Raw genomic sequence first — 14091 nt, 5'->3', positions numbered from 1 at the left:
TGACTCTCATCACTGTACTGTTTCTAAAACATTAACTGGTATTTTGAGTATTTTAGTAAGTAGGGATTTTTGCAGGGTCGATTAGACTGCTTAGTGTTTCACTGTGTCAGGTATTGTGGATACTGCTGGTGAAATTAGACTGCAATACTGTGAGAAAGACTTATGTAGTCAACCTAAAGCTTCATTACTGTGTTATCGCCTTTGTGGTCAGCAGCAGAGCCGTGAGACTTTCTGAGAACTGTGATTCCAGGAACGTATGTACACATCATTTTTCCCAATGTGCACCAAAGAGCACATGTAGGCCTTCCTGTTAATATAAAAGAAACCCTATCATTTTCCCCTTGACACAGTTGTAATGCATAAATATCTAAATTAAAATAATAAACTAGAAGAAACGAATGAATTTGGAAATGGAAGGAAGGAAAAGCTGCACAATGTTTGTGTCGTGTTAAAAGGAACTAAAAAATATCTACCATGCATTGTGGAAGCCCTATTTTGTTTCCCCAGTTCCTGGAAAACATTAATATTTCATACTGTGAGTATTTTTATAAATAATGCATAACTGTCTTATAAATTATTAGTAACTCTTTTAGTGAAGAGCTAAGCATGAGTTACCCACATTTTAATAGACCAACAAGTGAATAAAATGCCTCATTAACTACAAAATGAATTTACTACTCATGTTTTTAAGCATGGTTTTAAGAGTAACTGGGACATATCACTATGTTGTATACTGTCTGTAAGTTCAGCCCTGAGTTCAGTGAAATAAAACAGAGGTACTAGTTGACTAACCTGACAGAAATGTGTCTAATTTCAGTATCATAACACTTGGTGGTGGCAGGCACATCTGAGTTGATTTCCTGTTGGCCACCTTTGCTTCTTAATCAAGTCAGACACTTTGGTGTGAGTTGTCCTACATTAATTTCCTTTTCCTACCTGGAAATATTCACTGGAGAATCTGGTAAATACTCGGATTTGTTTGGGATGTTGGGGTCTGTGTCTGTCCTGCTGGAGGAGTTACTGCACAGCAGCTAGCACAGGAGTGGTAAGCAGCTGGAAATGTGTGTCACACTCATGCACAACGTGCAGCTGGACAGCAAGATCTCCAGAGACTAGATACAATGGAGGAACATCTGGCTTAAGGTTACACATAAGATAGACTCACTGTGGACATACTGAAAGAGCCCCAACCGTCCCAGAGGAGGGGCAGAGTAAGCCTGTGCAAACCTTCACAAGGCGCATGAGCACTCAACCTGACAGTTCAACGTCTTTTCCTAATGAGGCACACACTGCTCATCTGTGCACTGTAGAAACAGGACTCTCAGCCTTCCTAGGAAACCTGAGCCTATCCGAGGCATGTACAGGGATGTAGGAGGCATCACTGAGCTGGAAGGGCTCATCAGGGCTTCAGGAAAGCAGGTACATTTGCATGATCAAGGGTCCTCTACAGTTTTGCACAGGCCTACCCTCCAGGTCCACAGATTGCTAAATCTTCCTGGACCCAGATGTACTGCAGATGATGGGCTACATAAATAAGCAAGTTTCTCCACTGGTCATCATACCCTATGTCTGCATGTACCTATCTCAGATAATGAGGCAATAGACACCTTGCAGGAGAAAATTCCTTATGATAGGCATTAGATTTGTTTCACACCACTACCTTGTGTACACCTTGCAAAAGGTCTGCTGCTTGTGGGCAAGAGCTATCCTTCTAACTGCAAAATTCTCCTAGGATAATGACTTCTCTTAGTGGTAAACTCAATGCTCTCTTTCTGACTGACAAACACAAATAAATCCAAAAATACCAATCAACAGATATATCTGTTAGAGTTCTTATAAGTGTTTGCCAGGGAATAGTGCATGGAAAGGCATGTAGATAGACCATTTTGCACAAATGCTCCATAGTGTAAAAAAAACTTTAACTGTATCTAGCTGATGAAATGCTCCCAGGCTATTAATTCAACAGATGAGGTTATACTCCAGGGCTGTTTAATGCAAGGATTGTTTATTAGAGGTATTTAGCAGAAAACCTCATTTAATTTTCAGTGGATGGTTGATAAACTGTTGTGAAGTTCACTAACAATACCGCTCTGGTTACAAGAACTTTGACAGCTTTAAATTACATTTTGATCAAATCTAATCTTAGTTTTAACCTAAACATATATGATGAACTGTGATTTTTGAGGGAAAATTGACTAATAAGCCTTATTCATTCGCATTTGAAACTGCAAAATAGCATTTCCTTATGATTTTTTGAGAGGCTTAAGGGTTCAAAACTCATATTAGAACTTAGCAGTTCTGGTAAGTCAAAGAAAAATAAAGTCCTTAGCTCAAGAAGTATCTCTTAGAAGTTTATTCCAGTTTCGAGGCTATTGCTATGCTTCATGGGACAAGCAGAGTATGCAGCAGTGTGATATATTAACAATGGCTGAAAGAAACACCACATAAAACCTGTGACTTCCAGAAACATTTCAGTCCAAGTGTTTACATAGTATTTGGATATCCTAGAGCAAGCTACCTCCACAGAATGGATAAACAATTAAACATGACTTGTAATTTTAATAAGCAGAAGTCCTGGTGTAGACCTATAAGATTAAAAAAATAGTTTTAAATTTCTCAACTGATATTTGGCCTACAGTAATACAGAGTCAACAAATATTGCTCTTTGGCTGTTAATACAGTATGTCTAACCACAGGGTAAGTGATGCTTAAATAGATTCAAAATTATGTTTGATTTACTACAGTTGTTAAAAGGTTTTGACTGCATGAGTGGTCAAAATGAGTCTGCTTCACCTCTGGACATCTATCTGGTATTCCCTGTGGTCCCAGCTAGCCTGGAAAGGCTAAGTGGTAACAGAGAACATCCTAAATAGTTCAGATCCTTCATATTATGTTACACTGAAATAATATTACAACTTGGTCTTTTTCTAGGCAATTGTTTTTAGCTTTTTTGGAAACACCTTCCGATGTGTATGACACCTTTTTTGGCTAAAAAATCTTTGCAAGAAGCAAAGAGATAGGATCACCTGCACATATAATGTATCTGCATGTTCCAGCTCTCCAAATCACAGCTGCAATATGTTTACCACTAGAACAATTACATTAACTACTAAGTGAACACAACTGGAAAAAGGGAATGGATCTTGCCTTGGCAGGATGATGGAAAAGAATGCTGGGTTTTATTACCCAGAAGTACAGGAACATCTCCTGAATGTCACATCTAGTTCAAACCTAATTTCACATAGCTGCACTTTTTACAGTCTGCTTTCTCTTTCCCTCATTCCTTGACTCCAGCATCTTCACTGGAGCAGAACTTCTTATTCCAGTAATGGCAAAGATAATAAGATGGGTATTTCTTTTAATTCTTCAAGAACTGTTCAGTAACAAAAGGCAAGAAATTTACAGAATAAAAATCAAACCGAAACAAAATCAAAACCAACCAACCAAACAAAAAAAAAAAAAAAAAAAAAAAAAAGAGTCAATCTTATTCTACTCTTTTCTGAACACCTTTAATAGTTTTTTATATTCAGAAATTAAGGGGAACTTCCATTTGTTTGGAGACTCATTACCAGCCCTATGTCTAGAGAAATCACACTGATCTGGTAAGCCAATACAAAAAAGTCTAAGAATATTTGCTGTGTTCCTGAAATTCACAAAATTATAGGATTCTGTGTGACGGAATGACACACAACTACTACTAATAAAGGAAACCTTGCAACAAGTTGACTTGTTTTTTCTTTCTATTTATGTTTTGCCTTTTCCACAACAGGCATGTTGAATATCCTTTGCTATAATTTCCTTTTTATTTTCCCAAACACAATTTAAAATCATTACTATGAATTTTATTTTGTTCATCTTTGCTTTTTCCTTTGTAATGCTCATTCATTCTCCTTGTTCCCCTTGTTACGCTCACTTTCATTCTGCATTCTTATCTTTTAATTTCCCTTTTGGTAGCCCAATCACATTTTCACTTCCTCTCCGTCTCCTTCTGCTTTATCCATGATCTTATTTTATTTCCTCCAATTTTTAATTCTCCTCTTTGCTAGGAGTATGATTATATTACATTTGTCCCAATCTGTTCTCCTTCCTCTTCTGCTCTACCTTGATACTTTCATTCTCATTTTTATTTGTTCAGTGTTCACCTCTCTACATCTACCTACTGACGTATCTGCCATCCTGCCAGACCTGACATTGACAGACATATCTGTGGACCTGACACCTGGAACTATATCTTCATTTAATAGTGGACTGATCCTGAAAACATCTCAAAAGAAAATCCAGCATGGTAACAAGAAAAGATTTGTGGTATCTCCTTTGATTTCTGTACTTGTCTTTGCAGAAAGATAAAGAGAGTCCTCAGGAGAAACATGACATGGGAAGAGCCTATGTGAGACTAAACCATGGGATTTGTGAGCTTCATAATCATCCAAATAACCACTCGGTTACCCACTATACAATGGCAATACATAGTTCAAAGCTGACACCTCAATTTCAAAGACACACACACACACACACACACAAAAAAGAACTTTTGTGTATTTCAGTCAAAACTTACAAAACTTACCCTATCTGTCCTTGTAGTCAACTGCTTGTTAGGGCAGAACCTGAGGACCTAACTGGCTTCACTCTTGGAGCTCATCACCTGTAGGCAATGGTCTAAGACACACAGGAGCAACTACCATTTCAGAAATTCTCACATTCTGTCTGATCTTCCCTAGTGCTTTCCCTGGCTCCCTTTGGATGTGACGACTACTATGCAGCACTTTAGAAAGCTATCGCATTGTAACATAACCAAATTCTACACTACTTCATATTACATATTGAGGTGTTTTTCCTTGTCACATTTTGCTTTTTTTCAACATCTTTGACTCTATGTAATCTCAAAAAATTATCCCTTATTCTCACCTGTTTTACAAAACTGCAACAGGTGAGCTACAGAGCAGCAGAAATTTGGCTGAAGTGGATTCATGCTAAAATATTGTTTCTTAGTTTTGCAGCTTTAGAAATTCAATAAATCTAAAACATCCAACAATTAGGGAGCTGAAATAACCTGTACTCTTTTTCTTCTATACGAATCACAGGAAAACACATGTCTTAAACAAACTCATCTGTTTAAAGTCAAGTTCATGAAAGGAATTTATGGATCCACTCACATGGATTTATTGTGTGCTTCAAGAATTATTTTTACCTTGTGCCCTTTCTGAAGTATGTTTGTCTCCAGTGCCTGAACAACAAACATTGTGATGCTTTTCATGAAAAAACATCAACTTTCCAATCTAGCAAAATCTGAAACGAGGCAAAACTTCAAACAGTTCTGGGTTTTACTGAAATTTCAAGGGAATCAAATTTTCAATCTTGCAGCAGACCCCTCTCCCAGAAAGTAGTCTGCACCTAGATCTTCCCAGCTATGTAGTTATGAAAATACATCTAGGACTGTACAGAACACGAATTCCAAAGTATTTGATGATGATGTAATGGTCAGAGAAGGTGCTGATGATGACAGCTGAACGTCCCTTTGCCTTCCCAGCCCCCTTCATATATTCTCAGGCATAGGATGACAAAGGGAAGTCCACGGGTCACATGAACAGATATTGCTGACGTATTATACTGTCTAAACTAACTTCTCTAGCTAATCAAATCACCCAACTTTATCCATCATTACATTAATGAGCTCTATAACGAAGAACGAGTAAATTCAAGATCACAGGTTCCTATGGTCTGTCTGTTTTTCAAACAGCATATAGTGGAGGTAGAGCAAACCTTCAGCACCAAATAGCATGTTTAAAATTAGAATAACTGCAGGATGAGAATGAACAGTAAAACTCTGCATTAACTCCTCTGTGGTCAGGGAAACAATTCTTCCAGAAATGCAATGCTCAAAAGAAGAGTATTAGTTTCGCAAGGTGGATCTACACAGCCTAAAGATTTGGTGTGGTACTCTTTCTCAGAAACATCACCATGCTTCAGACCTAGCAGTGTAAAGTGGTTTCTGTAAGCTTCAGAAAGGCTAAAGAGTATATGGCATAAAAGATTTATAATAGGTCAAAATGTTCATAAAAGATACAAAATAAAGCAGACTACTTCAACCTTTCAGATTTTTTTTAAAAGGGTCTATTTCCAATTAAACGTACACTGCCTTTACATCCTCTGATTCAACATTCTGGTTTCAAATCTGTTTTTGGTTACATATCTGTATTTTTACATTATTTCTGGCTCTCCTGGAAATGGAATAGTTAAAAATCCAAGAGAGGGGCTTTTTTTCTCTTTGCCTTTTGTTTTCTCCACATAACTGTTTCTGAAGAAGCAGGTGGTAGCTAATTTTATGAAGAAAAAAGAGTTTTCAATAGCAGAAAAATGTCCTCCCTCCTTATCAGTACAGACTGGACTTCTGCTGGCTAGATAACATTATATACACTTGTTATTCTCATTCCTCATGTTAGTGAAGCCCTTTTGCTTCATTTCATTCTTTTCACCTGCCTCCTTCCTTCGCTGAGGGTGTGACTAAAGCCATAAAATGTCAGAAATCTAACAAGTAAGGGATCATCTTTTAAATCATTAGAGGAAACATTAGATCTTTTTGCATTTTAATCTATGATGGTAGCTGTTAACTCCAATTTGAACATCACAGCCTCACTTACTGGACTCCACCTATTTCCAAACCAAATTTTAAGAATGTAAGACTTCTTTCAGATAGTTACAAAGAACAGAAAATACTGGCAGTCTTCTGATCAAGATTTTAATATTTTGATGTATAAAGCCTTCAATCTAAGTAAAATATTTGGATTTAAAAATAAAATGTCCTTAGCATGTGGTCAGTATATTTTCAAGGCCATTTGTCATGCAAATATCACACAAACCTTATTTATTCTGCTCTTTGAACTGTTATATTACCATCTTCTGACACATTCCTTCTTAATACATGCTGAGCACCAATTTTATTACTGACACATATGTGGTGTAAGACATGAAATGTACGTGAAAGACAGAAAATGACTGTATGTTTCACCAAATGGTTATGCATACACTAGAACATGCTGTGAGTACATGCTACGCTGTGCTGTGGTGTGCTATACTATGCTATGTGTCATGTCCAGATTCTCATTCTGCTGACAAAATTATACATGTTCTTTTAAAGAAAAAAATATACAAAATTCTTATTAATTCACCTTTCATTCAAATTAAAAGCTTTCATATATGCAATGTAAAATGATGTATATAAAAATAATCTGTGTTCTTGTCTTGCTCCTCTGCTCCAGTAAGAGCATTCATATGAAGGAAAGGAAGCATTTGTGATGGAAATGCTTGGCAACCATGCTGTAAGTTCTTCAAGGACTTGAGAATATTTCAGTCAGCAATAACAAGTCAGTTAATAGCAACAACTATTTCACATGAAAGAAAGGCCTTAGTGCAAACAGAAAGAATGAACTGCATAATATAAAAATGCAAAAATGAGTGCGGAACTAAAAGGGAGAAGTTTCAGGCAGGATTTTTGAAGATTCTGCAAGTGCTGGTAGAGGCCCTTTTAATGTAATATGAAGCAATTCTAGACGACACTTGTTAATGAGAAAGCATTTTTCTGTCTAATCACAAAATGAGTGAAACCCACGGCATGTCAACCTGTTGGAGTGACTTTGTCTGAAAATGATTAACAGTTCTCAGACCAAATGTATTAGCTGAGTTGCTGCATTGGCAATTACTCTAATCTAACCATCTGTGGAGTAGCATGAACGAATATTTTATGACTTGTAACTTCCAGTGCACATTTTATAGACTTTCTTTTATATTTCTGGTTCAAGGCATGACTGATGTGCATATTGCATTACTCAGCAATGTTCTGCAAAAATGGTAATGATGTACACCTTAGCAAATGAACAGGCCATTCTACAGCACTTTGGAAAAATAGTTTGCTAGTGTCCAGGAATGTTATAATTGGAGACTTTGCAATAGGTAATCTCTAGTAATTAGATGCTTCATTTATATCCTTTCTCTGTTTATAGATTACACCATCTGTTTGGTGACGCATTAAGTTTTTGTTCCTCACTAGTATTTTCACAGGAAGGGGAAAAACAGACTAGCAGCACTTTCACATATTGAGTGATCATAAGATGTCCATTGATTTTGAAACCAGAGACAATACTGGTGAAAACTGTTCTGCCTTTTTTTTTCAAACATCTTCTTTGGAAACATTTCTTTGCACCACTGTGACCCATTGGAAAGAAGGTCTAAGTATACAGTATTTTGGAAAAAGGAGTTCTAAGGGTACAAAAAATATAAAATGTACCGAAAACTTCCCAGGCATCAGGGAAAGGAGAAAAAGAAAAGAAGGAAGTCCTTCTATTCCTTCTGAATAAAATTAAGCATTGAAACACAACACTTCAGAATGACTTAATCAAGGAATACCATAGATGAGATGAGATTGAGGAAGGCACAAGAACTTCAGAAAAAGAATACTATTAGCAAAGGATAAAAAAGAATACTACTGGCAAAAGAATGCTAGGCCTACAATATCATGGCAGACTATCTCCTGAGCATGGATGCCTAATGACTTTTAGTTATTGCTATAAAGATAATCAATTAGACTACATTATTTTAAACTGATTTTAGGTCTCAAAGACAGTAAGGACTTTTATGGTATTTAGGAAAATCAAGTCCAAACTTGAAAAATCCCACATAAATTCCATGTTCATTTTTTTAAAAAAAAAGAATTCCAAGGCAAATTATGGCTGTTCAGACTAAAATTTACACCTTTTGTTTTAATCAGATAATCATATCTTTATGTCATGCACTTAGGGTTTCAGTGGGTGCCTACATGAATGTGAGGCACCAGCATGCTCTTGGTGTGCATGAAGCACACCAGGTACTCAGGCTTCATCAGAGCAGTGTGTCAAGTGTGGGTTTTTGTGCCATGCTCACCCTGTTAATCACTAGTGGGGCTGTAGCTGAAGCACTGGATTCAGGTTTGGGCAGTCCATGAAGGATGAGGAGAAACTGGCAAGCATCCAGAAGAAAGATGCTAAGGTCTCTAGGGCCTAGAGCATATGCCTAAGGAAGAGAGTTTGAGACAGCAGTGCTTGTTTAACCTTTTGAAAAGGAGTCTAAGAAGTCATCCTATACCTGTCCTGCAACCATCTGCAGGGATGTTAAAAAGGTATCAGAGACATTTGACATTTTTTTTCTTGATAGGATGAGGACCTCTGAAAGGAAAATGTCCAGTATTAGTTTGTGGGCTTCAGATAACACACTGGTGACGGGGTTGGAAAAACCTTTTGCTGGAGTCCTTACGGATGATTCAATATTAATTATTGGAGGTTACTGGCTAAATGAAGCTACAGACAAACTTACTCAGCACTGAAAATACTCTTCTTTGAGAAGAGACTCAGACTGGGGACCTTCAGAGGTCTGTTCCAGTCTATGTGCAATCTGTCATTCTACAGACAGCTGTAGCTCTGTCTGATATTCAAGACAGACAGTTCTGTCTTGCGTTCAAGGCAATGAGACAGAGTTTAGTCTCTTGAGCAACAGAAGCAGTGAATCAGAAATCAGTAAACGGACAGTGTGGATTACATCTGCCTGACATGCCATAGATCCCTTCCTGCTATGGAACAGTGTAAGCAGAACATCAGAAATGGAAACACAACTGCCCTCCAAATACTGCATCTCCCTTTCGAGCTGGGGCATTTTATTATGCTAAAATTCTCTATACTCTTATCCTGAGAATCTTCTGCTCATTAATGCAGTATTTTTGGAATAGGATGGACTCCATATTTCAATGTAAAAACTTTTACATGAACTATTGAATTAACCATGTAATGCTATACAAATAAACTCTATGGCAGAGATAGCTACAAAGATATCTTTCCTTCCTTCCAGTGTATGTCTTCAAATGAACTCTGTGCCTTGAAAATTCTGCAAAAAGTCCAAGGCCCAAAAATTTATGTGAATTGGAGACCAGAAACATTTCTGATCAGATCACTTGGAATATTTCCTTTTGATCTTGAAATGCTTTTGGAAAAGTTCTTCTTACTTTCAACATTTCATGCTAAAAAATGAAGCACTTTGAGACTCCAAGACTTTGAGATAACTTGAGGCTCACTAAAAGAGGTGGTTGCTGGGCTGCGTTAAAATAGTACTCCTTTGTGAAAATAAGAAAAACCTGTGCAGAGCATTAAAGCATCAAATTGACCTCTAGGCAATTGCACAGCTGAGTGGCTCTATGCTGAACCTATAGGCTCAGGGCTACAAATGTCACCCTCTGCTTGTCTGAAAAGCATTTTTTAGCTCCTGAGTATTTTCTGAGGACAAAACAAGAGCAGTACAAGCAGTAAAATCTAAAAAGGTAATGGAAACAGAATACCCCGTAAAATATTTTCCCTAGTGTTCATAAGGGGCATAATTGGAGATTTTTCTTATTCTTCTTCTACTTATTATTATCCCTGTTCTAAATCTTATTTAATAGTACACTTATTCAGGAAATTAGATACTGCTGAATAACTGAGAATGATGCCACATTAGGAACAAAACCAGCTGAGACTTTCAGAATTATCTGACATATTTAATTACCTAATTTAGTCTTAAATTTTATAAAAGAGACTGCCACTGTCCTAGTCTATTTGAAGGGAATGCCTTTTTACGTGTCTTTAATATGTGAGAACAAGTTTAAAGCTTCCCTTTGTGAACAGTATGTGACCCCCAAATATCCAGAATAGCTATCATTGCAGTGGAGAAAGACATAGCTAAAGCAAAGGAAAATAAATAAGAAGAAATGACAAGCCTAGCATGTAAAACTCAGGCAGGCTTAAAAATAAGGATAAAATCTACTTTCAGCGCTATTGTCGAGGGGCAGGCTGTTAAACAAAAAGTTATCAATTGTTTACAAGTTCCTAAATCTGTTCTGTTTTCTAGAGCAGACTCTTTTTTTTAGTGATTAACTAACAATTGCACCTTCTCTTGACTCACCCACAAAGAAAACTGTGATGCTGTCAGTGTTTACCCCCACTCACATGCTTGCAACTGGAATACGGTAAGTAAAGACATACATGCATGGCTGCACAGACTCCCATTTGGATAAAAATCCCTTGGCAGCAATGCCCTGTCATGCACAGGATAAAGGATCTACATTACTCTGCTATAAATAAGGATAAAGAAAAGCATAAGAAATTTGCCATCTGTTTGGCTGACCCAAAAAGGCAGGTGGTCTTTCTCATCCATATGGTCAACTTCCTAATAACTAGAGGGTGGGCAGGACTCAGTCAACCTCTTTTTAAAGCAAGGAAAAACAAATTGTTGCAGAAACATTCTGGATGTCACTGAACCAAGATGTACAAATCTTATTGGCAGCCCTCTTTTTGAACAATTTTTTCACATTTCTATTTTGAGGAAGTGTTGTAAGATGCAAGTATCTTTGTGTGTAGTAGAGAGAGAGGGAGGGAGTGATTAAATGGTAGAGAGTCTCTGTCACAGAGGAAAGTGAAAAAGAGGATGCTTACTTTTGTGTGGGGGGTACTGCAGAAAGAAACCAGAGAAGATAAATTCTTCATCTTTTGTAGACGTTTGAAGAAGTCAGGAAAGCATTTGATTTGAACCACCAAAGACTGTTGTTTCATCCATCAGTCACTTTTTAAAAGATAAGCCCCTTGACCAAATCTGAATTAAGTTAAATCTCTCTAAAGAGATTTATTTTTTAAGATAAGATTTTGCCACCAAAACGTTGTGCTGTAAACTTCAAAAACTCACACTTTTCTTTTGGATACCTTTAAAATAACTTCTATTTATGCCACAATTTTATGTATTTTCATGATATGTCATTTTCAAATGTGCCTTTTTGTTGCTGGTCAAGATAGGATTGGATTATACTATCTTCATCTGATAAGCAAAGTCCCAGACATGCACCCGCTGCTTATGATGCACACATGTTGTGCATATCTACATAGTGTTCCCTTAGAAAAAGCAATCTAACTGTGAAATCCTAAAAACAATAAGCCTGTCGAGACTGGAGTTCATGCAGTTGTGTTGAAGGCTGTAAGAGGCACATCATTTTAATTTAAGCACAGATTATATTCATCATACAGAAAACTTTATCAAGTATGAATAACATTCTAGGTTATGTTCACCCAATTAGACCAGCCTGTAATTCCTTGTCATCTGATGTCTGAGAGCTAAATGCTTTTCCTAGTCTCATTCCAGTTTCATGTGCCTATGTCACAAAAAGTTTCATCATTCCTCAAAACTGCATGTTTCAAGAGAGTTATTAGCAGAAAGGCTGCATATGATCATTTTTTAAAAACTAGATCTGTTTTCATTCCTAAAGAAATCTTATGGAGGTACAACACTGATGTTTGTTAGTGAGACCAAAAAGAGAATTGAAATTAGGTCCCCATCTCTAAGCATGTGTACACTACATCAGGCATCAAGCGTGGGTATACTACAGAAATAATACTAGTATTGAGATATCATATTTTATCCATGCAGAAGTTCTTACTAAGGTGACTATTTTTTTCTTTTAGATAGGAAAGTGGTCCATAAAAAGAAAAATGTAACTTTGAGAGAAAAAACTGACGCTTCAGTCTGGTCATGATGTGGTAATCATCAGGGTTGCAAAAGATGAAGAGGAAGGAACACCCAATCTCCTAACTCAGCTTCTGGCTTTGGCTAATGACAGCTGCCTAGGAGAAACTAATAAACACAGTGCAAAGGTATAGTAGCACTACTGTGGAACACTCCCACTGCCTATAAATATCAGTGTTTCTTCAATCTGCAAGACATTTATAATAAAAAACTCTCCCTTATGTTTTGTCACCCTTTTCTTTAACTGTACTAATTTCAAGGGAGAACCTAATTGTACACAGTTCTAAGGAAGAGAGGCTACCAAACACCTGAGTGGAATCTGAACCTCATCAAATACTGCTTGAAACTTAGCAGAAACCAATTTGTGGTTTACCCACTGCACTCTATAGCAAAATTTTATTATCTTTGTTCATCATTATTTGCTTTCCTTAGCTCATGGTCACCACAGACAAGAGAACTACTCCCCCAGATATGCTCCCCTAGAATTACTGCTTCTTTATACTAAGTGGTTATTGTAATTATAAAGCAACATGTTACTCACTTGTATTTATCTTCTGAAGTGAGATGTGCTTTTCCAGGTGTCTACGAAGCTTTACCTCTGCTCCATATTTACCAGTAGTACCATTGTCAGCCAAAATAAAATGAGAATGCATGCTGTTCAGCACTGTCAGCTTGCTCATGGGATTGGACATTGTCTGGTAGGGTCGGACCACCTGCGTTTTAGAGACAGAGCAAAAAGAGGGTACACTAAACAGAAAAGAGCCTTTGAACTAAATCAGTTACAAGATGAACTAGATCAGTTACGAGCTGACAAAATGAAACAAAAGAAAAAATCAAAATTCAGGTACTGCAATTGAGTATTATTGTCTTTTATGTGTAAAGTAAAAAAGACCTTAACACTGCCCATTCAGATGCAGATATGGCTTAAAGGATTTTCCATGGTAATCTGTTTCAATAGTATCAATGTCCCTTGCTTCCTTCAAAATCCAGTGCTCCAGAGGTCTGGATGACCATTTACACACACTGTATATCCTATCTGTGCTGACTATCTAGAGCATTGCTGTTAAGTCTCACCTTGCCCTGACCAAATTCTTCGATTCTTCTTTCACAGACCCCACCCAGCATCATGCCTCCAGTGTTGGCTCATCCAGAACCACCAGCACTGGAGACACACCAGTACAGGTGAGTTCCACTCTTGGAAAGGTGTACACATGATATTACACCACATTTTCAATTTTCTTGGAAAAACTATTGGCCCACTCCTAGCATCAGTAAAAGGACAGTTGTTTGTGTTCACAACAGCTTAAGAAAGTTTCTGTTCAGTGGGGAGTTTGCTTCAGTTCCTTTGATTTGATTTCATCAGGAGAAAGGTGCAGCAGACTGAGTAAATTGCCCCAGAGTTACCCCACTCACTTCCACCTGACAGACTGCATAATAGCATGGGACCACATTTAGCACTCAGCTGCTTAGGTGAGTGCCTATTGACATAAGGAAAACTGTACTAACATGGCAGGAGAATTGGTGTTG

At 37.3% G+C, this 14091-nt stretch overlaps 1 protein-coding gene across 1 annotated transcript in view; it reads right to left on the bottom strand.

Annotated features, from left to right (window-relative positions):
- TRPM3 (transient receptor potential cation channel subfamily M member 3) overlaps window positions 1-14091 on the bottom strand; it is a 286642-nt gene that overhangs the window by 102087 nt on the left and 170464 nt on the right. Inside the window, exon 6 of the mRNA XM_066181327.1 lies at window positions 13106-13277. Within this exon, the coding sequence (XP_066037424.1) occupies window positions 13106-13277 (172 nt within the window). The remainder of the gene's footprint in view (window positions 1-13105; window positions 13278-14091) is intronic.

Source organism: Chamaea fasciata, unplaced genomic scaffold (genome assembly GCF_029207755.1).
Source record: "Chamaea fasciata isolate MVZ Bird 193981 ecotype frontalis unplaced genomic scaffold, bChaFas1.0.hap1 SCAF_4, whole genome shotgun sequence".
NCBI lineage: Eukaryota > Metazoa > Chordata > Aves > Passeriformes > Sylviidae > Chamaea > Chamaea fasciata.
The sequence above is the reverse complement of the archived record's forward strand: the minus strand, read 5'-3'. Positions and strand labels throughout refer to the sequence as shown.